A 24,726-nucleotide genomic window follows, 5' to 3' on the forward strand; every position below is an offset into this window, starting at 1 on the left:
CCAAGGAATTTTTCGAGACACAAGCTTTATTTGAAACAGGTCACGGATAATTTTTTGTCAGAGGCGAAAACGTAAAAACTTCTTCATTGTACGAAACCCGCGCCATAGTATTCACCATGCATGCTCAAAAAAATCAGCAATATGAAGAAAATGATGCAGCAAGCTTTTTCCTCTCGAAACGTCGCGCGTACTTTCGAGACAGCGAGGTAGCTTTATAAATATTCAGGAAACTTATGAAAAATGGTTGCGGCGTTGTTTCATTACCGACGGTTGAAAACTAGAGATTTATTATTAAGGGCCTGATTACATGTAGGTGGGGGACCCCAGGTAGGTGAGGTATCCCGCCTAGCCGTGGTCGAAAAATAAATAGAGAATAATACATGGGCACACGTAGTTATGGAATTTTCTCTTCGAGTGTTCAACTCGATAGCTCGCGAGTGAGCGCAGCGAACGAGTGAGATGTCGAGTTGAACACGAGAAGAGAAATTCCACTTCTACAAGCAATCATGTATTATTTTGTCTATCATATAAACACAATAGCCCTTTACTGAGAAGAAAAGCCGGCTTCATTTATGAATGAAAATAAATGAATCGACAATCCCCGAATAACAATCGTAAAGTGCGTTAGCGCTAACCCCTAAGATGGAAAAATGCGTTGAATCATGACTGCAAAAACAACAATGGTCGAAAGTTGCAATTTACAAAATTCTCATTTATTGACTTTGTCCGTACCGAAAGAAGAAGTCTTTCAGATAAACGGCCAAAATCGGCCGGTGGCAAAGCTTCCAGTTGTCGATTTTCATTCTCAGCCGAGAGAAATGCTCACACCAAAGCCACTTAATACGTGACTTTCAGTTTTCCTTTGAGTATATTGGTTTTCTTCCCCTTCTATAACAGAACCTCACTGTCTGTAAGCGATGCGGTTTTTTTTAGTGTTTTAGCCGTCATAATTCGAGAAAGCTCCGACAAACAACTTGTATTGAGAATCGTGAAGGCTTTGCCATTCATTCATCAACCTGACCGAGGGGCGCCAAAGGCGAGTGACGTGTCAGCAGCTGATTGGCTATATCAACACACGTGAAAAAATACGACATTTTTTCATGTGTTGTTACGGCTTTTCTCAGGGCCGGAAATCCCTGTACAACACCGCAGGTTATGTGATCAAACGCGTTAACATGCAATCTTACAACCACGGGGTGCTGGGTTGAGGTTTCTTGAGGTTGTTGTTGCGCTTGCAATTAGGGAGTTTGAGCACTGGCGTCCCAAGCTCACATCTCGAGAAAGACGGAAGATTAATTCTCGGACATGTATGTATTTACTCATGAAAACGTCACGCGTTGTATTACGCGGTGTTAGGCTACACGAAGAATCGTAGACTTAATGCGTTATAAGGAATAGTTTGAAAGCGAATTATGGTCGATTTACAGCGCTAAATATTCCGAAATGTGAACATTCTACACTCCTTGTGTGTCCGTTGCGGTTTCTGTTGATTTCTGCCATGAGAAGGCTAGGAAATTTACAAAGTTTTAAAACATACGTGTTTAGCTTTTATTCTAAATAAAATCTCGATCATCACGCAAGTATCCCGCTGAATACTCAATACAGATTCATAAGTTTTTTTGTTTTTTGTTTTTTATTACAGTACTGAGACAAAATATACACGAATCTCAGGGGCGATCTTCATGTATTGTGAAACCATCTTTGATAATAATTTCCTGCTTTTCTGCAAAATTACAGCATTGTTATTTCTCTGAAGCAGACTGACTACTTGCAGTATTACCTTCCAGAATACCCCGTTGAGCGTTATGTGAAGGTTTTTTTAGACACCATTTTCACTAGCAGCAGAAATTGCATGTATATATCCGGAGAACGAGCACTAGTAAATACACGGATGCACGTAGTTCTTGATCCGTGCAAAGCCTTACCAGGTAGCTTATGTACTAACATAAAAATAACGCTGAATATTGTCTTCTCAACAGCGACTGTTGCTCCCGTTCTTTAGCGGTAAGAGGGACCTACATGCCATGGATTATAATCATACACGTCATTTATACCATATACATTACATCAATTGATACCATTGGTCGTAATGGCATGCACAAGGTAAATGAAAAGATACGCTGCACCCTTATTGGGAAGGAGAGCTCTTTAACGACAAAGGAGATAAGGAAAACCTAACCCCCAGGACGTAGCCAATCTGGGCGTTACTCATAGATACTGCATTAAAAAAAACTTTTGAATTATAATTGGCAAGAAATTAACTGTTTCTTCCTGAGTCAAAAAAATAAAAAACTCAAAGGGAGCATTCTCATTTTATGCACACGGGAGCCCCTACCTCCTTTCCTTGAAATATATGTTACAATTTGAATGGATTACATAAAAACGAACCAGTTTTTTTGCATGTACGAAACCGTGAAGTAGGTTCAACATGTTTGAGTCTATTTGTCCGATCGATCTGCATAAACTTAGAGGGAACCTTCCGTCTTAACGCAAATATTCCTCAAAAAGCTCTAAATGTATCAAACACAATATATTTGGTACCTAAAATTATTCTTTAACCTTGCTATTTTTTTTTCGACCTTAAAAACCGAACGCAAAATCTTCTACTTCCCGAAGTGCGAACTTCCCGCCATCTTGTTTGGTGCGCAAGGCCTTTTGGGTTGATGACGTGTAATAGTTGCTTCGTTCTTTCGTATTTGGGGTTTACACCAGGTTTTACCCAGCAAAGTGCCTCATTGCATAACTTATGAGTGCAGTGATCAGGCCAAAACCAAGCGGAATCCCAAGCTTCGCTTCTTTAGCTTCCCAAAAGACAACAGTTAACGAGCTCATGCTGTTGGAGCCTCCAATGCAATAATTCCGCCTAGTTTTCAATTTAGAAGCAATTTCAATGCTTCAATCATAGACGCAAGTATTAAATGCATACAAGTGAGTGCCATTTATTTATGTAGAAGTATACTCTCCCTCCTCCTCCCCCCCTCCCCCCCTCCTCTCTCTCTCTCTCTCTCTCCCCCGGCTAGGAAGGTGGAAAAAGGGTTTTACGTGACACGTGATGGCTACAAAATTATTCGCGGGTTGTGTGACTAGCGCTACATCAACAACGTGATAGACGCGATCAGCAGCATGGAGCTCACTTCGCAAACACGAAACCTACTGGCTCCGTGAGCTTTTAATGTAAGTAACGGTTTCATTTCATCTCCGTTATTCTGATTTTAAATTGTGTGTAATGTTTGGATTCAGCTTAGTTCCTCAGGATCAACCGATCCAAAAAAAGGACAAGCAACGCTATTAGGATAAACGAGTATTGGAACCTCTGACGGATGGAAGTGCTGGATCCAAGGCGTGAAGAAAAAGTTCCGCGTCTCTTACGGCTTTATTGTACTCCTGACCATTTACTTTTATTACGCAAATTAAATGATGGTGAATATATGGTGAAATTGGAATCGTCATTGTTACAAGGGTTTTGTTTCTCTCGTCGATTATTTGATATGCAAAAGCTGAAAACGCAATCATTTTAAACTTTTGCACTTTTGGCTGAGATAAACAACCCTTAAATTTAAATCGCTTTACTTTGTTTCAAATTTCACTTCATTTCACAGCACTTCATCGTTGAAGCTGTCGTTTTCATGAGCCAACAATCTTGTGGTCTGTCTCTATCTCTTCGTGAATCATTCAATAATCATTACTCATTGAAACTTTTTAAATGAAAATCTAATCCTGAGCAAAAATATGTCGATTTTTATTGTGCCCTTTGTGGGGAAAACCCCATTTTCCGCATTAACAAGAATTAAAGGATGAGGGGGCAAGAACGTTGTGAACATCACGTGCTTGCTCTGTGACTCTTAGGGCTGATCAATTTGTAAGACTTTCACAGGAGGACATGTTTATCAGGAAAGCATCATACATTTGACTTGAGGAACATTTTTATCCCTCATTCCTAAAATATTAAAGTGGGTGTGAGACGTGACAATGACAATTGCATCATGGGACTTTGGACATCCAGGTGCAAGGCGTCTTTGCTCGTCAAAACGCCAATTCACCCTGGCCAGCCGTTTCTAATTCAAGACATTAACAAATTAGCGAACTAATATTTACAAAAGGAAAGTCCCTGTTTCCGCTAGCATAAAGATAAAAAGTAATCAATCAGTAAAGCTTGTCTGTGGCAAAAGACAAATCTGATTGTCTCCATTGTGGAAACTTGAATAAGAATTATGTGAATGCACTGGAATGAATGATCAAGGCAAGATTTTGCCTCTGTTGTGATCCAGTCGAGTGAAAGACTCTAAATCAGTAAACTATCGACCGGCGGTGGAAACAAGATTGCTCAATTTATTTTGTATCTACTATCTTTTCCTCGTAAATAGAATATCGGTTTCATAATCATGGATATGGAAATCTGCTTCGCGATTTATTTCCGTTCTGCTTCCCGCCACGGACCAAACAGCTACCTTTTGGTGTCACTGAGTTGTAGATCGATAACCTGGAGATGTAAACGTAAAAAAATTTCCAAACAGTATTTGACTGAGAACTTTGGAAAAATATATCCCATTACTGATAAAATGACTTTGGATCGGTGTATACGAGGTCTTACTTTCTGCGTAATCCCTTTGAAATAAGCCAATTAAAAAGCAAACAGTTTTGTAAAAAACATGTGCGCGAGGGACTTTTTAAATTTACGAAACACACCACTGACTTGGACTTTGCGCAATGCCTAACCTACAGCACTAACTTATTTCAACGACTAACTCTTGACTAACTCTGGACTAACTCTGAAAAGGTTGTGGCAAGGCTCAAAAATTAAATTGTCTCAATTTTTCGAAGTTTCAATCCGAAACTTTTTCTTCAAGCGTCGGATTTGGCATGAAACCTGCTGGCTTCGTGAGCTTTTCCTCTGAGTAACGGTTTAATGTCATCTCCATTTTTTTAAATCATGTATAATGCGTGGATCCGGCTTGGTTCCTCAAGATCAGTGTAGGAACTTTCTGCTTGTAACCGATCTGGAAAAAAAAAAGGACAAGAGACCAACGCTATTAGGATAAATGAGTCTTGGAACCTCTTCTCTCTTCGAGTCTTTGATATGCAAAAACTGACGATGCAATTCTAAACTTTTGCACGCTTGGCTCAGATAAACAACTCAATTTAAAATCGCTTCAGTTATTTCACATTTAAGCGTATTACAGCATTTTATCGTTGAAGCTGTAATTTTCATGAGTCAACTCTATCTCTCTTCGTAAATCATTAAATCATCATCATATAAAGAAAACGTTTTAAATGAATATCTAATCCTGAGCAATCAGAACATGTCGGTACGTGTTTCTTTTTGGGAAAAATCTCACAAAGACAAATTTAAGAATGAGGGGGTAGGAATGTCGTGAACATCACGTGCTTACACTGTGAGTCTGAGGGCTGACTTGGAAAAATTTTACAGAAAAACAGGTTTATTAGAATAGCATTGTACATTTGACTAGAGGAGAATTTTCATCCCTTATCTTTAAAAACAAGTAGTTGGAACAGTGCCATATATAGGGCGATAAAACAAGTGCCGCATGCATGCTTGTTTGGTTATGTATAGATAAACAAAATCACTTATGAATGTTAATGAAACAAGAATATTTAACGTATTGTACAGTCTCCAACAATATTCATAGCCTCTCTTCTCTAGAAGAAACCGGTCACTATATTTATTGTGCCGCCAAATAAAGCTCTCTTAGAAGACTAGTCGGCACTATCTTAACGGACTTGGGCCAGAGGATTGTCTGCCTCCAACTTTCGGACTCTTTGCGAACGGTGCTGCGAAGCTATTGAAATAAAGCCAGTTGTTTCTTGCAGCGATTCTTTGGACTGAGAAAAGAGTCGCTCTTACTTCACGCTTGCAGCATAACTATCTCTCTAGGAAATCTGTAAAAACCTTGAGATTCTGCGGCAAATGTCCAACTTTTTTCAACAACCGTGGCACTGTTTACATATGCAAGCAGAAACCGCGTGGACGTGAAAATCTACTATCGCAAGCGCGATGCTAATTGAACATCGTCCTCATCTTACTCTATACCAAAAATCGCTCATAACCTATTCTTTATCCTTAAATTAAATTATATATTTGAACTCGGACGCTGAATTGCAAATTTACTCGAAAAATGGAAAATTAATTCTCTTCAATATCGTTGTTTATCTCGATGACCTTTCACGCTAGCACGTGCCACTTCGTAAAAAACATTATCAAGTTACACAATTTTCCATAACTTAGAATGACTCCACAAAACACGTGAGTGTCAGGTTTGCGCAGATGTTTCCTCGCTTCCATTTCACCTTGGCGTGGGCAGGGTACAGCTACACTTAGGCTAGCCCACTCGTATAAAGAACTCAGCTGAGACCTACACTAGGACTTTGCCCTTTGAGCAAGTAATGATTGAGTAATAATTCATTCATGGGAAAAATGAGCCTCATATCAGCCGTTTGTGTTACTCTTAGACCTGTTTATCATGTCGTTGTGAAAACTTTAGGGCATCATCGACATTAATCAAAAGCGCATTAGTGATATCTTACCAAAAAAATAGGCAGTTAGTCTTCTAAATATCTACCATAACATCGAAGTTGTTTTTCTGTTTCTATAGCGGTGTTTGATCAAAGCAAAAGTCACCTGCTGGGGAAAGTCCCCTTTCTATCGAAGCGAAATGCATGAACCAATCAAAACGATATATTTGTTTGCAAGCCACACCCTTAAAGCTTGAGGTCTGATTGGCTCCTTCCAAACCTGATGACCATGTATACGCGCGTATGCGAAAACATTGATCAGAGAAAAGGAAGGCTTCAAGCAGGTGATTGCTTTGTACGAAGGCCGTGTTGAGTTCAGGTGGAAGGACCGAGCACCCACCACAAGGTTTGTCTTATGTTTCTTCCTTTTACCGCACGAAGCTCACTTACCACTTGAATTTCTACATCTCTTCACGCGTCAATAAGACACAAACCCCCTTTCAGAGCCAGAGGATATCGATTTTTGAGATGTCGTAGACCAAATCGGCAATATAAAGAAAATGATGCAGACTTTTTCCTTCCTAAACGTTACGCGAAAATTCGATACAACGAGGCAGCTTTCTTAATGTTCAGGAAACTTACGCAAATGATTGCGGCGCAGTTCAATTTAAGAAGGTTCAAAATTATATTTGCAAATCCTTTAACGGCCATGGCTGCGTCAAGGATGAATTTGTCGCAACGGTTCAAAATTAAATTTCATATTCGCCAAGTTGAGATCAATTAAAAAGCCATAAATTCGCAGCGCTTTGCTTTGCATTTCTTTCGAAGATAAGCCTTTTTATCACTGTTTTTAAAAGTTATCGTATTCATTTAAACAGGACAAGAACAATTTTCATGACGAAAGTGAAACCACGAGGCGCAACCGGAATTATACACTAAGAGAATCAATAAAAGAATTTGTTTGTGTAATGTTTTTGTCTCTAGGCAGATCAGTTGACTGCACTTTGTACCGGAGAAGCAGGTTTCTCCTCCAGTAGCTGGCGAGGGCGTTTGAAGAAGCTGAGTTGAGCAGGGCCTGATCTATCACGAGGTTTGCAATTTGTTTCTATATTTTACGGTTTAGTTTCTTTGATTTTGAAATAGCCGAAGCAGTGATTAATAAAGTACAGTGAAACGATTAATTTTCTTCGTATAAACCCCCGGACATTTGCGATCGGTGCGCCAAAGGTTACTGCTCAAACATCATTTCAGTTTGCGAAGCTGCGTTATATTCAGGGCTATTCTACCACCTCAATTTTTCCTTTTAATTGGGTACAGTTTTTTTTTTCTTTGAAATATTTCTTGTGATCCGTTTATCACAAAAAGCTGCTTCCTTTTGGAAGGCCATCAGTTTGTTTCCGTTCCATATCAAACTCATGGGGTACAAATAGTCTTAACATGAATATAGCGACCACGCCCAGTTCAGCGCCCCACTCAAATCGAGTGTAATTTTCGAATATTTTACCATCGTGCGAATTCTCTACGGAAAAAGCACCCAATGTACCTCTGAAATTTTAAACTATAATATTTTGGCTTTCTATTTCGCTAATTTTCTAACTTGAAGGTAAAGTTTTTCCCCCGTCATTTTTACCTTTTCTCCGAGCGATTGCGTGAAATTAACAAGGCGTTTTTGATCAAAACACAACCAAGCGAAGGGTCTCAAACGATATCTCTTTTACACAGGCGCAAATTAAAAATGTACCGCCAGAATCAAAAAGAGTAACAAATTTCCTTTGTTTTGATATGCAAAGTGTCGAACAAAAAGCAGATTTACCCCCGTCATTTTTACCTTTTCTCCGAGCGGTTGCGTGAAATTAACAAGGCGTTTTTGATCAAAACACAACCAAGCGAAGGGTCTCAAACGATATCTCTTTTACGCAGGCGCAAATTAAAAATGTACCGCCAGAATCAAAAAGAGTAACAAATTTCCTTTGTTTTGATGTGTAAAGTGTCGAGCAAAAAGCAGATTTACCCTCGTCAAATGGCGTTTCAAAACAGCTGTATCTTCCTCCTTTTGATTTTTTCCTGTTTTGTAAGCGTGAAAGCAGTAGGAGAGGGATCTGGAAACTCAGAGAGCGCTTCGGGAATTAATCTGCCATCGTTTACTTACGAGATAAACAAGTAAGATTTGTGAAGTTTGTCGCAGTATGAAGTCTAAATAAATGCCTTTTCTAAGCTTGTTGGCTGTATTTTTCGTAAACTTCCCCGATTAATTTTTCGTTTCAGCTTACTAATCTCTACTATTTCAAAGCAATGTAAAGAGGAAGACGGAGAAAACCAAGAGTCGGTCCTTTCAACAATCGTAAACAAAGTGTTTGAGCAATCAGGTATACGAGGTGTAATAATCAATAGCCGCATATCAGAAGTCTTCAGAAAGAAAATATTCAGCCTTCAGAAAGCTGTCAAGAAAGCTAGTAAGGCGGAAGGCAATTAAATGCACTTCTTAGCAATTTGGAAGCGGGCCCTCGGTATCGATTTAAGGTGTATTACAACGAGGTTGATGTGCATCAGCTTAAAGATGAGAACAGCCAGTTAAGGGGAGAAAAAAGAAAATTAGAAGAATCGTTGGTACAGGAGAAGGCAAAGCGTTTGCGAGTGGATGAAAAAGCCCGAGAAGCTCTCGAGAAAGCTGAGAAGAAAGAGGCCTTCTACAAGAAAAAATTTATTCAATTGGCCAAAAAAGTGATTAAAAATGGGAAAAAAGGTAGAGGCCCTGCCAAGAAGAAGTTTAATGACTATTCTAAGCACCATCAAAAGAGAATTAAAAACCAACTGAAGTACGAGTGCCAAACTACACTCTCTTTTCTTGGGCTGTACAATTTTGTTGCAACCAAAATTGAAGTCCTCAACACTGAGTCTAATCAATATGAAACTTTCAATCTTGTTGGAGAGGGAGAGCTACCATTTACAGAGTCTGACCCAAAGGCCCTTGATAATGATGACATTGATAACATAAATATGTGGCTCTACCTCAAAGATAAATTCAATATTTCAAATGAGGCCTGGCATGAAATTGCCATTAAGGCTAATAGTCTCCCCAATACATATTCCATCAAGAAGCGAATTAATGAGCTAAACAGTAAATGGAACTTGAAACCAACACCAGGAGATGCTAAAGGTGTTCAGTTAGGATTTGCAGAAAGTTTGTAAGAGCACATTGTTAGGCTTCAGAAGAATGGAGAAATCAATGATGGAGAAGCTATTGAGATCAAGCTTAGCGGTGATGGTACAAATATTGGAAAGCGGCTTACAGTTGTCAACTTCACATTTACTATTCTCAATGAAAAGGATGTGGCAATGGGTGAGAAGGGAAATTATGTACTTGCTGTTATAAAAACTACAGAGACATATCATAATCTGAGAGACAGCCTAGCAGACCTTCAAATGGAAATGTCAAACTTAAAGGAGATAAGTGCAAATAATTGCACCTATAAAATTGAATACTTTTTAGGTGGAGATTTGAAATTTTTAGCACTGGTATGTGGTTTAGGCAGGGCAAATGAGGATTATGCTTGTATGTGGTGCAAGTGTCCCAGGGAGCAACGGTGGGACACAAGCAAAACATGGTCAATTAATGACCCCAAATTTGGTACTAGAACTGTCGCCGAAATAGCAAGGTTTTCCACTGAAAAGAAATTCAACTGTAAGGCACAACCATTATTTGATTTTATACCTATGGACCATGTCATCATAGATACATTACATCTTTTTCTGAGGATTTCAGATGTTTTGATTGACTTGTTCATAAGAGAGCTGAGAAGAAGTGATGCTATTGAGGAAAAAAAAACCTCTGATGGATTCCCGAGAGATAAATATAAACACATGGCCTGTTACGAAGAATATATCACAAGTATGGGAATCACTTTTAATTTTAGAATCAACAAAGCGAGCAAAAAGCTAGAATATAGAGATCTTACTGGACCAGAAAAGTTGAAACTCTTTCAGAATATAAACATTCCTATGCTTCTCCCTCATTGCAGTCACAACAAAGACATACAAGTGATCTGGGCTAAATTTATGGACATAATTGGTGATTTGAAGCTAGATTTTACATCTGAAGAGGGTATTCTTGAACTGCAAAGAAATATCAAATCATGGTTTGAGCACGTTCTCAAAGTTTACCAAGCAAAAAATGTCACTCCCTACATGCATGCACTATGTTGTCATGTTCCTGAGTTCCTGTCACTTTATCAGAACATAGCATATTACACACAGCAAGGCTTGGAAAAATACAATGATAGAGCTTCTAAAGATTTCTTCAGATCCACAAATCACAAAGGGGTTGATGCCCTCAAACAACTGTTTCTGAAGAAAAACAGGATTCAGTTCCTGGAGGCAGCAGGCTATGAAAGGGTTAAGAACACCTACAAATGCAATAACTGTTCAAACAAAGGCCACAACATCAAGACATGCACATCTTCATGCAAAAATTGTCCAGCTCCAATTTGCTGTGCACATCTTGTGAAGGAAGGTGGCAAATGGATTCCCAGATGCCAGCTTCAATATTAACCAGAGTTAGTTTAGTTTTAGTAAGTTTCGTTAGTTTTATGTAATAAAATGTCATTTGGTTTTTGAGGAAGGATTTCCTGACCTGATCTTGCCTTAGTTTGATCATAATGTTACTCAGGATCAAAACATTTAATACTTCTAGTACCCTTAAATATCACCTTTAATTTCTTTGCCAAAATAGGTCATTTTACAGTTTGTTCAGTAACCTGGCCCATGAATTAACTAGCCTGTATTAACACAAGAAAAGCAAAGGGGTTTGTATCAAAACAAGGTCACCAGCAACCTCGCTTCCAGCCATAAGCCAGGTAACTCAGCCACAACTGTAAAATAATATTGGAACTTTTGATTGTGAATCTCAAGTTTTTGGCCAAGATGCTATACAGTGTTTTAACAATGGATTGTTATTTCATCTGTTGGCATGGTAGTTGTTCCTGTTACCATCACCTCTCACAAACTGAAATGTAATAAAGTTGCTGTTTTCAATTTCTGTTCTAGCATATTGTTCCCCAATGAGCTTGTATTCAATGATTGGACTTCTTTGTCCCAGCCAATACTTAATAGTTCCTGGAATTACATAGGCAAAATCTCCAGCTAGATTTAAAATTCGTTCATCCCACTTCAGCCCCAGATATGAATCAAGCACCCTATTTGACTCTAATTGGTAAACCACCTTCCCTCTTTGAAGAACGCCGGGCAAAACACTCCCAAGACCTTCCATGAAAACATCTTGGTCAACATTAAGGTCTATGTTTATATCAGGGTCCTCTCGCCGTCCAGACCAAAGCTTTTTCTTTATTTCACGAGCAAGTTGGCCATGGAACGATTCTTTTCTATCCTCTAGAGAGCTTTCCGATGGAATGAACAGCTTTTCGCTGCGAACAAACGGAAAATATCCTGATTCTCCATCGGCCCCAAAGGGTCTCCATTCATCGAAGCATGTGCTATAGCCAACGTAATGAATTTTCAACCTCTTGTTGATTTTGTCAACCTCCCTGATCTCAATATCATAGAGTTTTGTATCTTTCTTTCGTGGATTCGCCTTTCTAACGGGGGTTTATGTTGAGTATTCATTGAAAAATTGCTTTGCTTTTTTTATTTCCCTCTTTGGCCTGTCCGCCATTTTGAAAATTCGCAACGGAAAGCATACGTATTACGTGGGGTTAGTGGTCGCGTACAACTGGAACCGAGAAAAACAAATGTTCGTCGCGCTGGGGAAAGAGTTTGATATGTTATGTAAGACAGTAGTCGGGAGGTTCGGGAAATGATTTTGTAACTCTTGATCTTCGTAGACTAAGGGCTTCGACATAGAAATATTTCACGGAAGACTGCCACTTATTCGCCTGAACACACGTCATGTTCTAAAGATTTATCTGTGATATGCAACCGAGAAGCCCATAGTGGTTATGATTTGTTTTAATTGCGCTTTAAGAGCGAGACAGTAGTTCCCATCAAATTTAACGGATCCGATCGAGCTAATGTTACCTAACAAATTTAACACAATTTTCCAGAGTCTCTAACCTTTTTGATCATTGAAATGACGTCTACAATATTTAAAACGAAAGTAAAACCACGGGGCACAACCGAGTGGTTTTACCGCAGATTATTTTCAGAGTTTTTTTCTCTTTTTTTGCCCTGACAAAATGATATATACTCTTTGATGATTCTTGGTAGATTAAGCGCTCGGAGAAGCGAAAATGTTTAGTTTAAAGTCGTTCATGAATATTATGCAAGAACTAATTATATCCGTTCATAGCATTATAAATTGTTGATGAATTCAATTGCCACTACCATTTTTAAAGTCTCTGTATTCAATTCGGAAAGTATTCGATCATCGTTTCAATAATCTTTAAAGCTTCCAGTGTAGTTAAAAACAGCTTGTTTCTTTGTTTAGTTCAAAAAAGCACTTCTCACTTACACGGGAAGTGAACTTGGAAATTAAAGAATTCAACTACGGTGAAAAGACTGTCTTCAGGACAATTCACACGGAAAATGATGCCGACATGTTGGTTTTGTGGCGCCGCATAATTAATTAGCGCGACAGAATATTCGACGCATCAGAGCATTTTTCTTAGCTAGCACTGCCTTGAGTTAAAGAGTATTTTCCCGTTTCAAGCGATTTCTCCGACTCAGTAGATCTCGTGATATCCATATTTTTTTAAACAGATTTTTACAATTGGTATCATCCTCAATGCAACAGCGAAGACAAAAGTGTGAAAATTTATTAATTGCACGCGTAAGTCTATCATGTCAACAAAAACAATGGAGGAACTTTGTGTGAGTCGACGATTTTCTTTTGCTTTTGGGTGCAGGTTATCTGCCTGTGCGGGTAATTTGTTGAAACTTTTTTCTCGCTATTGCAAAAATTGACCGATGTGGGTAATCTGCCGTGCGGGTTAATGGACGGAAATTACGGTAGTACTGTTCACCTTTTCGCAAATTTTGAGGAATCATAAAAATAATAGTTCAAAAAAACACTTCTCACTTACACGGGAAGTGAACTTGGAAATTAAAGAATTCAACTACGGTGAAAAGACTGTCTTCAGGACAATTCACACGGAAAATGATGCCGACATGTTGGTTTTGTGGCGCCGCATAATTAATTAGCGCGACAGAATATTCGACGCATCAGAGCATTTTTCTTAGCTAGCACTGCCTTGAGTTAAAGAGTATTTTCCCGTTTCAAGCGATTTCTCCGACTCAATAGATCTCGTGATATCCATTTTTTTTTAAACAGATTTTTACAATTGATATCATCCTCAATGAAACAGCGAAGACAAAAGTGTTAAAGTTTATTAATTGCACGCGTAAGTCTATCATGTCAACAAAAACAATGGAGGAACTTTGTGTGAGTCGACGATTTTCTTTTGCTTTTGGGTGCGGGTTATCTGCCTGTGCGGGTAATCTGTTGAAACTTGTTCTCGCTATTGCAAAAATTGACCGATGCGGGTAATCTGCCGTGCGGGTTAATGGACGGAAATTACGGTAGTACTGTTCACCTTTTCGTAAATTTTGAGGAATCATAAAAATAATAGTTCAAAAAAACACTTCTCACTTACACGGGAAGTGAACTTGGAAATTACAGAATTCAACTACGGTGAAAAGACTGTCTTCAGGACAATTCACACGGAAAATGATGCCGACATGTTGGTTTTGTGGCGCCGCATAATTAATTAGCGCGACAGAATATTCGACGCATCAGAGAAATTTTCTTAGCAAGCACTGCCTTGAGTTAAAGAGTATTTTTCCGTTTCGAGCGATTTCTCCGACTCAGTAGATCTCGTGATATTCATTTTTTTTTAAACAGATTTTTACAATTGGTATCATCCTCAATGAAACAGCGAAGACAAAAGTGTGAAAATTTATTAATTGCACGCGTAAGTCTATCATGTCAACAAAAACAATGGAGGAACTTTGTTTGAGTCGACGATTTTCTTTTGCTTTTGGGTGCAGGTTATCTGCCTGTGCGGGTAATTTGTTGAAACTTTTTTCTCGCTATTGCAAAAATTGACCGATGTGGGTAATCTGCCGTGCGGGTTAATGGACGGAAATTACGGTAGTACTGTTCACCTTTTCGTAAATTTTGAGGAATCATAAAAATAATAGTAGCAGTGTCGATTCAGTGTCAATTCGAATGGTGTTTCATATATATCTTAGACTTTGCCAAAAACAGTGTAAAATGCATTAGTGTTATTCTTTGGTGCGTGACGTGGTTTTGATCAAGTAAGAGGAGCTCTTTGCTTGTAAAATGAGACGGAAATTACACGGCAGACTGAGGTTCATTTAGCATATGCTCAAATTAACCTTCATACTGTTTCCATCAGAAATTGTTTCTGGGAGGCAGTCCAAGAAGGAGAACGTTCAAGGAATTGTTTTAGAAGTATTGACGCTAAACTTTTTCTGTTGACGGAGTTAAAAGCGTGAACCAAATGCGAATTTTGCGATCATGTTGGTAATTTTCCACCCGAATTTCTAAGGCGTAATCCAACCATAATCGTTAAGAAAACATCACGTTTACAAGGAATTTTTTCCTAAAAGACATCTGATCTAATGTTTACGAAAGGGAAAGTTCCTGTTTGCCCTAAAAGAGAATTATAAAAACATAAACCAATCAGCAAAGCAGGAATGTTGTGAACATCACGTGCTTACACCGTTACCCTGAGGGCTGATTTGCAAAAACTTCTACAGTAAAACAGGTTTATCAGAATAGCATTGTACATTTGACTAGAAGAGAATTTTTCACCCTTTCCTTTTAAAAACAATTGGTTACGAGATGTGCATCATAGGGACTTTGGACATCCAGGTGCAAGGCGTCTGAAGACCCTGACTGGTTGTTTGCATGACAACATCAAAACAGGAAGTTAATGTTTACAAATGGGAAAGTCCCTGTTTTCATTCAGTAATAGAGAATTATTAAAAAGTGAACCAATCAGCGAAGCTTGTCTGCGGCAAAAGATAAATCTGATGGGCTCTTGCGTGGAAGCTTGAAAGAAATTTATTAGAATGTCTGGAGTGTTTAATCAGTGCATCGATACCTCCTCAAGTGGCTGATCGGTTAATACAAGGTAGCTCAGTTGTGGAGCAGAACCTCATCAAACACCAGTTTTGCAAAAACGTTGCTTTATAATTCTAGCGTTAAATTTTTAAGCTGTTTCCAGCTTTTATCGTCCACAACTAAACTTACAAAAGAGGTGGTAAAGTGGAAAGTTGAAAGAGTCTTTCGTTTGTAAGATAAAAATTCTCTTGCAATCCGCTTCAATGAAAGACCATGAATCAGTAAATTCGAAATCGGCGGAGGAAATAAGATTGCTCCCTTCATTTTGTATCTACTACATTTTTTTCGTAAAATGGAATATCAGTTTAATTATTATGGATATCATAATCTGTGAGGCGATTTATTTACGTTCTGTTTCCCACCATAGACCAAACAGCTACCTTTCGGTGTCACTGTGTTGTAACGATAATTCAACTGTTCATATCATTTTTTTCTAAGAACGAAAGATGTAAATGAAATCCAGAATTTGAAGAAGAAAATTGAATGTTCTGCTACCCAACCTAAAACTGACTGCAAAATGTTCCTGAACTAGACCCTGTGAGCAGGGTAACTGGGGTACCTGGATGGTACTGGATCCTTGGAATCAAGTGTAGTGATACTATGGGTGTCGGACTAGTATACTGAAATAGTGAGCTCAAGTCTGGCTAAGGGCATACACCTATTTCAAAACACAGACATGCTCTGCATACAAGAGTTATTTTTTTGAAGGGTGGGTGGATTACTTGAAACATTGTAAGTGGTCTACATTCTTACAAAAGGAAAGAAGAGTTTTAACGCGGAAAAGAACGAAAATGTCGAATTACCTCACACACAGGTATTTTGTGGTAGATTATATGTGTTGTGCGAATTAATGTCACAAAAAATAAACTTTATTGGTGCCACGGATACCTGTTACTACAAAATGCAGACAGCAGACTGCAGACCGGATACAAAATATAGACTGCAGACTACAGAGTGGGTACAAAATGCAGACTGAGAATCTGAAGAGTTTTTACGTCTGTTTAACAAATAGATTCCAAGTTGCCGTGCGTCTGTTCAGTAATAAATCACAGATGACGTCAAAATGTGGTAAGAACAAAAAAATGGCACACGAGGCGCAGCCGAGTGAGTCACTGAACACGAGATGTAGACGTAGTAGACGTAGACGTAGACGTAGTCTCGTGTTTCTCCCTACACTTCTTTCGTGCTCTAGCCGCTTCCTAAGTGCTTTATAACAGAACGGAGCACAGTCAAGGCTTCTCTATTTGTTTTATAATAAAGAATCGGTTAAATTCTCCGAGCATTACTTTCAATTTTCAAAGCAAACTTTATTTCCAAAGCGAACAAGTGTCGTCAGCATGCTCTATACTCTCATAAAGCACGCTACAACAAGCCAATCAGAATCCCTGTTAGAATAGTTCAAATAATCTGATTGGCTGTACAAGACTAAAGCTGTCAAAAGTGTCAACCCATCAAAGTTCAAAAACCATCAAAGTTCACATTCTGCGATAGTTTACAAACTAAAATACTTCGGCAGGTCGAATTTAACACTTTTGCCTGAAGTTTTTAAGTCTCTAATACAGAATCTTGAAGTGAAATGTTCAGTGAACTTCAGCCGAATCATGGCTCATAAAAACACGCGAGTTTTTTCACATGACAAGGTAGAAAACAAACTGTTCAAGGCGAGTGTTTTTTGAATGAACGACAGCCGAATTCACTGGAACATGAAGCTAACATGAAGATCGCTCGAGATGACAGCGCCGCAAAACTAGGCTGCAGTGACTGATATGACTTTCCACTCAACGCATCGGAAAGGATATCAGAGCAAGCTCTTATTTTTTCACTCGAAGGGCGGCCGATGTAGTTTCTGAGGCTTGCTTTACTGTGATGACCGGAGATCGCCATGATGAGCGAGCCGCGATGGACTTTTGCATGATCATATTCGCTCAGACACCGTCATGATGAGAATGAATTTTAACAGTTATGCCAGTTTGGTTATATTTTTCATCATTTCTGTTTTGTTCTGTTTTGTTTTTGAACATTGAACTTTATATACTATTCGAGTGTTAGCTGAGTTTGATTTTTATTACCGTACGTAAGTAAGCTTGCAATCTAACTGAGCGTGAAAATCTTTAAAACTCGGAATGTCTATTTTGTTTTTCCTGAGGATTTTCGTACCTGCTCACATTTTAATAACATAAATTACGGCGCCTGGTATGTTTACAAACCTTTGTTTAGTTCTTCTGTTGCGACTTGCCGGCTCGCTTGTTCCGAAATTTCACTTTCAATTATCGGAAAAAAGCTAAAAAGAAGTCCCGGAGAAGGTCGAACATAGTACAATTTGGCAGATGGCGTGACAGCTTTAGCTCAGCTCTATGCTCTATTTAACAAATAGATTCCAAGTTGCCGTGTGTTTGTTCAGTAATAGGTCACAGATGACGTCAAAATGTGGTAAGAACAAAAAAGTGGCACACGAGGCGCAGCATATCGAGCTTCTGGCGTCAGTGTGACGCATCTGTAATCCTATGAACTGCACATGGATTTTGTGATCTATATGGATGCGAATGATGCTTCGAAATTCATCATAACAACACATGTGTCAGTACAGCTGATGTGACATTTACTCAGTTTGTTTTTCCTACAATATCACTCCGTCGATAACGTTTATGCTACCACCCATGAATGCTTATTATATAATTATAAAATATTCTTTTCGTCAGTAACGTTACAGATTCTCAACTTTTTTTGAAATATTTTTGTTGACTTGCGAAATTCTCGCTTTTTTATTTTACCGCAAGGACGTTTATGCGTGATTTCGGCAATCGAACAGACGATATAAACGCAACGATTTTGTTTGACACATTATGATAATTGCTTTTCATTCATTACTTGTGCGTTGCTCTTTTGGTTTCTGGAGTGGTTTAACCTTATAACCTGAACAAGATTTGAACAGTCCAATTTGACTAACCGTAGTACTTGGTCGTAACCATTCGTTTTGCAGCGTTATTCAATTTTCAAGGAATTAGTCGTTTTCAGTTTCGAATTTTGCTGTAACAGGAACATTTGATTTGAACAATAGCAAATTTTTTCGGGCGAGAAACGTCATCTCTCGATGATCTTATGGCCCCGTCAAAGAAGACATTTTCTTCCCTATACAGAGATCAGCCAGGTCCCTCTTCAAGCCGGATTTTTGGTCGAAGAAACCGAGTCAAGCTAAACCAAATGCTAAATTTTTCTGGCTCCCTGAGTCTCTTTCTTAATTACAAAGTACGGTCAATCGAAATTGTAAACATGTCTAATCTTGGTTGATTTTACTAATGTTGTGAATCACACCACATGTTTGGGATGAGTCATTGACAATAGGCTTACATGGGCAATGCATGCGGACCATGTGAAGAAATCTTTTTCATAGAAAGTGGGTGCATTAAAAAGAATGAAGAAGCTTCCTGTCAAAGTGCTGGAGGAAATTTATTTCAAATCCATTGTATCAGCTGTAACTTATGGTATTGTGGTGTGGGGAAACTGCAGTTACTATATTATGGACTCTTTAAACCCTGTTCAAGCGAGAGCCGCACGAGTTATCCACCAGGATTAAAATCTTGAAAAGCTAAATTGGTTGCCAATTTCTTATATATATTAAAGAAGACTCCTTCTCCTGTGCATGATATTTTAAATGGTAAAGTTCTGTATCCCCCTTTTAATTTGAAGTTAGACAACAGACTATCACGTAGGGGAGGGTTACAGATTGAAATCCTTAGGGTGAAGTACTATGTGGGAAAGGAATCAGCACAATACAGAGGCCCCGTAATCTGGAATTTTATTACTAGGTTGGTAAATTTTAATGCAAACGTTCAAAAAGACAGTTTTAAAAAAATTTTACGTAGGCTCTCGCAAAACATTAATAGCTTCTAATTCGAAGCACCTATGATAGCTATGAAAGACCGAGATTTTGTATATTTTTAAGTATTATTATACTGTACGCAAATTTCTAGATTAGTTTGTACCTTTTATTTGTCAATGAACATCATTGACACGTACTAAATTCTAATACCATGGGGTGATTTTACAAATTATTTGTTTATTATTTCACATTTTATTAGTTAGTTGTAGGTCCACATCAGCATCATGGCTGCCACTTTTGTAACCTGCATCACTAAATAAAATGATTGATTGATTGATTGATTGATTGATGGTCGCGGCGAGCGTTATAGAGTATCGTAATACTTAAGACTTCACAAAGGCGAATATTCAGTTATTTATTTCGGGGGTACACCTTGGAAAACTCATGAAGACATTATTAATAAAGCACCCACCCTTTGGTGTTTCGTAAGCCTCATTAGCGAAGGTTTAAATGTTTCCAGAATTTTATACAGTAATGGTGATTGTCATTGTGACCTCTGCTAGTTATGATTTAAAATATTCTATGGCGTCGAACCTTCAAGCTATTACCAGTTTTTAAATGTAAACACCTTGCACTATTATAATTAAACTTTAACTTGCGTTCAGCGAGGAAATATATTCGGATACTTCTCTTTAGACATAACCTTTCCAGTGACCGAACTGTCTTCGGGGAGAAGGCTTCGAGGGACAGAAAATGTCCAAAGACAGATATCCACAAGTATTGAGGCCATTTATCAAATTTCATAAGCTAGAAAAGATGTCAATTCCATATGTACTCTCCTTGATCTCTTTACTCAGATAATATGATTACTATTCTCAGTATATTACGGTCGCCTGATTCGTTTTAAATTTTATTGCAGGTCTAAACGTGCTGTCAAGAGGATCAGTGCCACTGACAAAAAATGGACAGAAATGAAGCCTCAGATCCCTCTGACATGGAAGAGGTAAATTAGAATGATTACAGAACAGTTTTCGACTGCACCCCAAACAAAGACAAGGAGCCTTTTGATTTTATTTGTTTTGAATTTTTTTTTTTTTAATTTTTTTTTGGGGGGAAGGGGTCAATAAACTCTGACAGTCGAGGAAAAATTTATTCTGCTCTGAAGGTCTTAAAAGAATTACATTTCCGGGATGAAATTGCAAATTCAAAGAAAGGCGACCAAGAATGAAGGGGTTGGAGGAGGGGAGGGAAGGAGTATTTAGGGTTTTCCACTATTTGCATGGACAGAAGAGATTTGTCCAAGATTTGCCTTAAACTATGTCCATTCAGAAATGCACGCAAACGGTTTTCGATGTGAAAAATTGACCACTTGGTCATCTATCATCTTTCCCTCGCTGTACATTTGTCTTGTATGGTATTTTTATCTGAATAATTATTTCAATGCTAAGATCATCTGTTAAACTGTAGAGAGAGCGCCTAAGAAAGGACCGTGAGCTAGAGGAAATCATTAGCAAGATCAACCTTTTGCCCGAAGATGTAAAGCAGCAAGATAGAAGAGATTTAAAAGAGCTTCAAGAGAAAACAGAGAAGATGAATTCCCACGGAAAAAAGACCATTAAGAGCTTTCGTGCAACGGCTAAGAAACTAGACGGCGTATGGAAGGACTGTAAGATATCTCATGCTGTTGGAACCAGCTTTGGAATACTGGGTGGGCTTCTTACAATCGGTGGAGGAATTGCAACATTACTGACAGCAGGGGGTGCTACTCCTTTGTTGATGGCAGGATTGTGTGTTGGAGGCGCTGGAGCTACTACAAACTTAGGGACTGCTATCGTCGAGGCGCTGATAAATTCTGCTGAAATCAAAGAGGCCGAGAAACACCTTGGTGAGACCATAGACAGTGTTAACGAGGTAAACAGGATTGTCCAGGAGGTTTTGATGATCAAGGAAAGAGCAAGGCTTATTTATATTTATTACCTTGCCAAGACCCTGGAGTTGGGAAATCCTGTGGTCTTGAAGATCCTTCGTGAGTTGGTGTTTCTCTCCGTAGGAACACCTACTAAAATGGTAATACAAGTAACAGAAAAGTTAATAGCCTTTGCACAGGCAGCGAGTCAGGCCTGTGGGAATGCTGCAACCCAGGGTGGTGCTCAAGGAGCGGCAAAGACAGCTGCACAACCTGTTGACGATGCGGTACAAGCGACGGGTCAGGCTGGAGCTCAAGCTGCAGATGACGTGGTCCAAGTAGGGACTAGGGCGGGACCCAAGGCAGTCGGTGAAGTTGTGGGTAAAGTCATCATTGCGGTCAATGTTGCATTCGTGGTGTGGGATGCCGTAGACCTTGGCTTCACCATCAGGGATCTCGTTGAAAACAAGGGATCTGAAGCTGCAAAAGTTCTGAGACAAAAGGCAGACGAACTCGAGAATGCCATGGAGGAGTAAAACTCAGCCAAAGGGAAGAGTTCGAAACGATTTTCAATGATAAATATAACATTGATGTGCGTTGAGGTGAACATTTTTCACCATGCAGTTAGTTGCATTTAGCCATTTTTGATGAGGACGTTACCTCTTAGGATTGCATTAACGGTATATTGCAAGTTTTCTTTTTGATGTAGCCTCTTTCGATTTTCAGAGAGACAAGAAAAGGATGTTTCATTTTAATGTATGCAGTAAAAAGAAGCGTAATAAAATACTTACATATTTTAAAGTAAGTTAATTCTGAGTTCTTTTGTGATAACGCCTCTGTATTAATTCAAAGGAATCCTTCATTGAATTCTCAAGGGAGACTTAAGAATTTTTCTTTTATTAAATGAGCTCTCTCCTCTTTTCTGACTCGCGCTTATTTTTATGTTCAAAGAGCCGTTGAAGTTAAACTCTTATTGAAAAGTAAGCGCGAGTCAGGAAAGAGATGAGAGCTCGACAATCGACATTTAATGCTCGTCATAATACTACTTAATACTATAAACATTCAAGCTAACCGCCGTGTGCAAACTGTGGTAAATCCGGAGGCCGGTAAACCGTGGTAGAATTCAGTCTCGTTGCTATTTCAATTAACGCTTTCATGAACCCCAAAATATAAATGCAATATCGACAGGGAAAAAGAGGACAAACTCGCCAGAAAGTTACGAATTGGTTTCGCCTTGCGGCTAAGCGAGGTGAAGACTCTTCAACACAGCGGCAACAACATGTGATGGTTTCGCGCCAATTTTTACATTAGATGACGTCATACCCCCACAGATCGCTGTTCTATTTGCGGTGTGCACTTTGGTGGTTTCGGAGAGATAGCCTTCACGTCTCGCCACAGGCAAGCGCGACGATTCGCGACAACATCGAAATATTTCATGTAATGCTAAGCAATTTAATGTTCAGCTATAGCGTCTGATGTTCTGCAAAACTATTCAACATAACGCTACACCATCTGTGCGTACGCTGCACCATTCGACATTACGTTAAGCCATTTCACGCAACGCTACACTTTTGTACGTACGCTGTACCATTCTACATAACGCTGAGCCATTTCACGCAACGCTACACCGTTCGTATGTGCGCTGTGCTATTCAACATTGCGCTAAGCCATTTCACGCAACTCTACACCGTATGTGTGTACACTGTACCGTTTGACATTACTCCGAACCATTTCACGCTTTACCGTTTGTGTGTGCACTGTGCTATTCGACATTGCGCTAAACCATTTCACACAACGCTGCACCGTATGTGTGTACACTGTACCATTTGACATTACGCTGAGCCATTTGACGCAACGCTACACTGTTTGTGTACTGTATTGCAAATGAGTAAATTCGCAGTTGAGCTAGTCCATTTCACAATTTCATGTTCCAACTCGACATAGGCAACTAGACCGTTTATCATTTGCCTAAACTATTCATGTTTAGGGTGTTCTGTTTCATGAAGGAAAACTAAACCGTCTACAGTTTGGCCATGCCAGTTCCTATGTTAGCTATGCTATCCTGCTGCTGATCCCTAGACCAGCTTTGTATTTGCTGATCTATTTGACATCCTTGTATTTTCGGTGGTGACAGCCGCCCATAGTATCCATCTGATACAAGAGACAGTACAAGAGATACGATTGGCTACCTTGTGAAAGGGTCACATGATCATATACAGATCGGACTGATCTGTGAATTTCTTCAAATACTTGACAATAATACCCAGCGAAACTGAGGTGGGAAGGTCACAATTCGTTTAGTGGTTTGTCAAATGTTTTCTTTTTCCCTTATTGCAGTAAGATTTTAAATTTAACCTATTCGTTACGTTTCTTGCTGTAACGGGCTGACAAAAACAGTGGTTAATGGACTAAAGACAAGGACTTTCCATATCGTGTTTTGTCTGCGTAAGTCATGATTCTGTAAGAGTGGGATCATGCGACCATCTTGTCGTGCTTTTTGGCTAAAGAAAAAAAACAAGTTGCCGAGTCCTGTCAAAAGCTTTTTTCTTATTGAATCTTGCAGTGTTCGACTATCGAGGTTCAAAAATGATCTTTCTCCAAACGAACGGGTCATTTCTTGCTGCCAGTTGCAGGTTTTGAATAAAAAACATACTGTAGTACGCACTGGAACGTAAAGTATTAGCTATTTCTACTAGAACGTCAAAGATGATGTTTTCACTCAGTTTTGTTGGGGGGTCCATATCCGCTAGGACACCGGCATTCCAGGAAAGAAATCAGGGCTGAAATACCCAAGGCCATTCTAATCTTTGCTTTCCATGAATCAAGTAAGCCTTTCTAAAAGTTAAAATTCTCATTAAAATGTAAAATTCTTCAGTCCATTTTAATAAATTTAGATTGATTTCAACCTGGAGGGCATGAAATTTGATTTTAAACCGTTGCGACAAATTCACCCTTGGCGTGGGATCGTATTACCGCGCCAAACAGAGATAATATGTTTGTAATTATGCAAAGTTCAGAGTTACAAATTAGAAGGCCAAGAAAGACAAAGGCCAGGAAAGTAAAGGTATCTTGCCTGCAGCTTGGGATCCATTGTCAATCAAAAAAGTGTGCAAATATATGAGAATTATTTTGCGACCATTTTCAGAAAAACAAGTTAAAAATTGCGTCAATCTATTAAAGAATTGTTATTTAAAACGCCGAGAATGCTTAGTCACCTTAAGCTCCTAACATAATAATAGGTTTAAAAACAATATGCGTAGCTTTGAATTTCTCCGACGAAGGAAATGATAAGACAATGTTGATCAACAAATTATCATCACAAGTAAGAATTAATAATCTTATTAAATGCTTGTGAGTAAATTTTGCTTGCTACTGTAGAAACTATTGCAGCCATTGAATAGCAATAGAGAGGTATGCCGAGGAATTGTG

General features: G+C 38.9%; 1 protein-coding gene and 1 long non-coding RNA gene across 3 annotated transcripts in view; one reads left to right on the forward strand and one right to left on the reverse strand.

Moving 5' to 3' along the window:
* LOC149037949 (uncharacterized) overlaps positions 1–15,146 on the reverse strand; it is an 84,422-nt gene extending 69,276 nt beyond the window's left edge. The window contains exons 1-2 of the long non-coding RNA XR_016180865.1: positions 14,821–15,146; positions 4,717–4,997 (exon numbers count right to left, since the gene is read on the reverse strand). This is a non-coding gene — a long non-coding RNA (uncharacterized LOC149037949). The remainder of the gene's footprint in view (positions 1–4,716; positions 4,998–14,820) is intronic.
* Positions 1–22,103, forward strand: part of LOC149037948 (uncharacterized) — a 96,217-nt gene extending 74,114 nt beyond the window's left edge. Inside the window, exons 1-4 of one of the 2 annotated variants that reach the window (XM_089186642.1) lie at positions 6,301–6,877; positions 7,456–7,561; positions 20,311–20,394; positions 20,859–22,103. In XM_089186642.1, coding sequence (XP_089042768.1) covers positions 20,353–20,394; positions 20,859–21,833 — 1,017 coding nt within the window. In that variant the 5' untranslated portion in view covers positions 6,301–6,877; positions 7,456–7,561; positions 20,311–20,352 and the 3' untranslated portion in view covers positions 21,834–22,103. Of the gene's footprint in view, positions 1–6,300; positions 6,878–7,455; positions 7,562–20,310; positions 20,395–20,858 lie in introns of those variants that run through there. The other variant, XM_089186643.1, reaches the window with a different exon arrangement.
* The last annotated feature ends 2,623 nt before the right edge of the window (positions 22,104–24,726 follow it).

Source organism: Pocillopora damicornis, chromosome 11 (assembly GCF_964200805.1).
Source record: "Pocillopora damicornis chromosome 11, jaPocDami1.2, whole genome shotgun sequence".
Lineage (NCBI taxonomy): Eukaryota > Metazoa > Cnidaria > Anthozoa > Scleractinia > Pocilloporidae > Pocillopora > Pocillopora damicornis.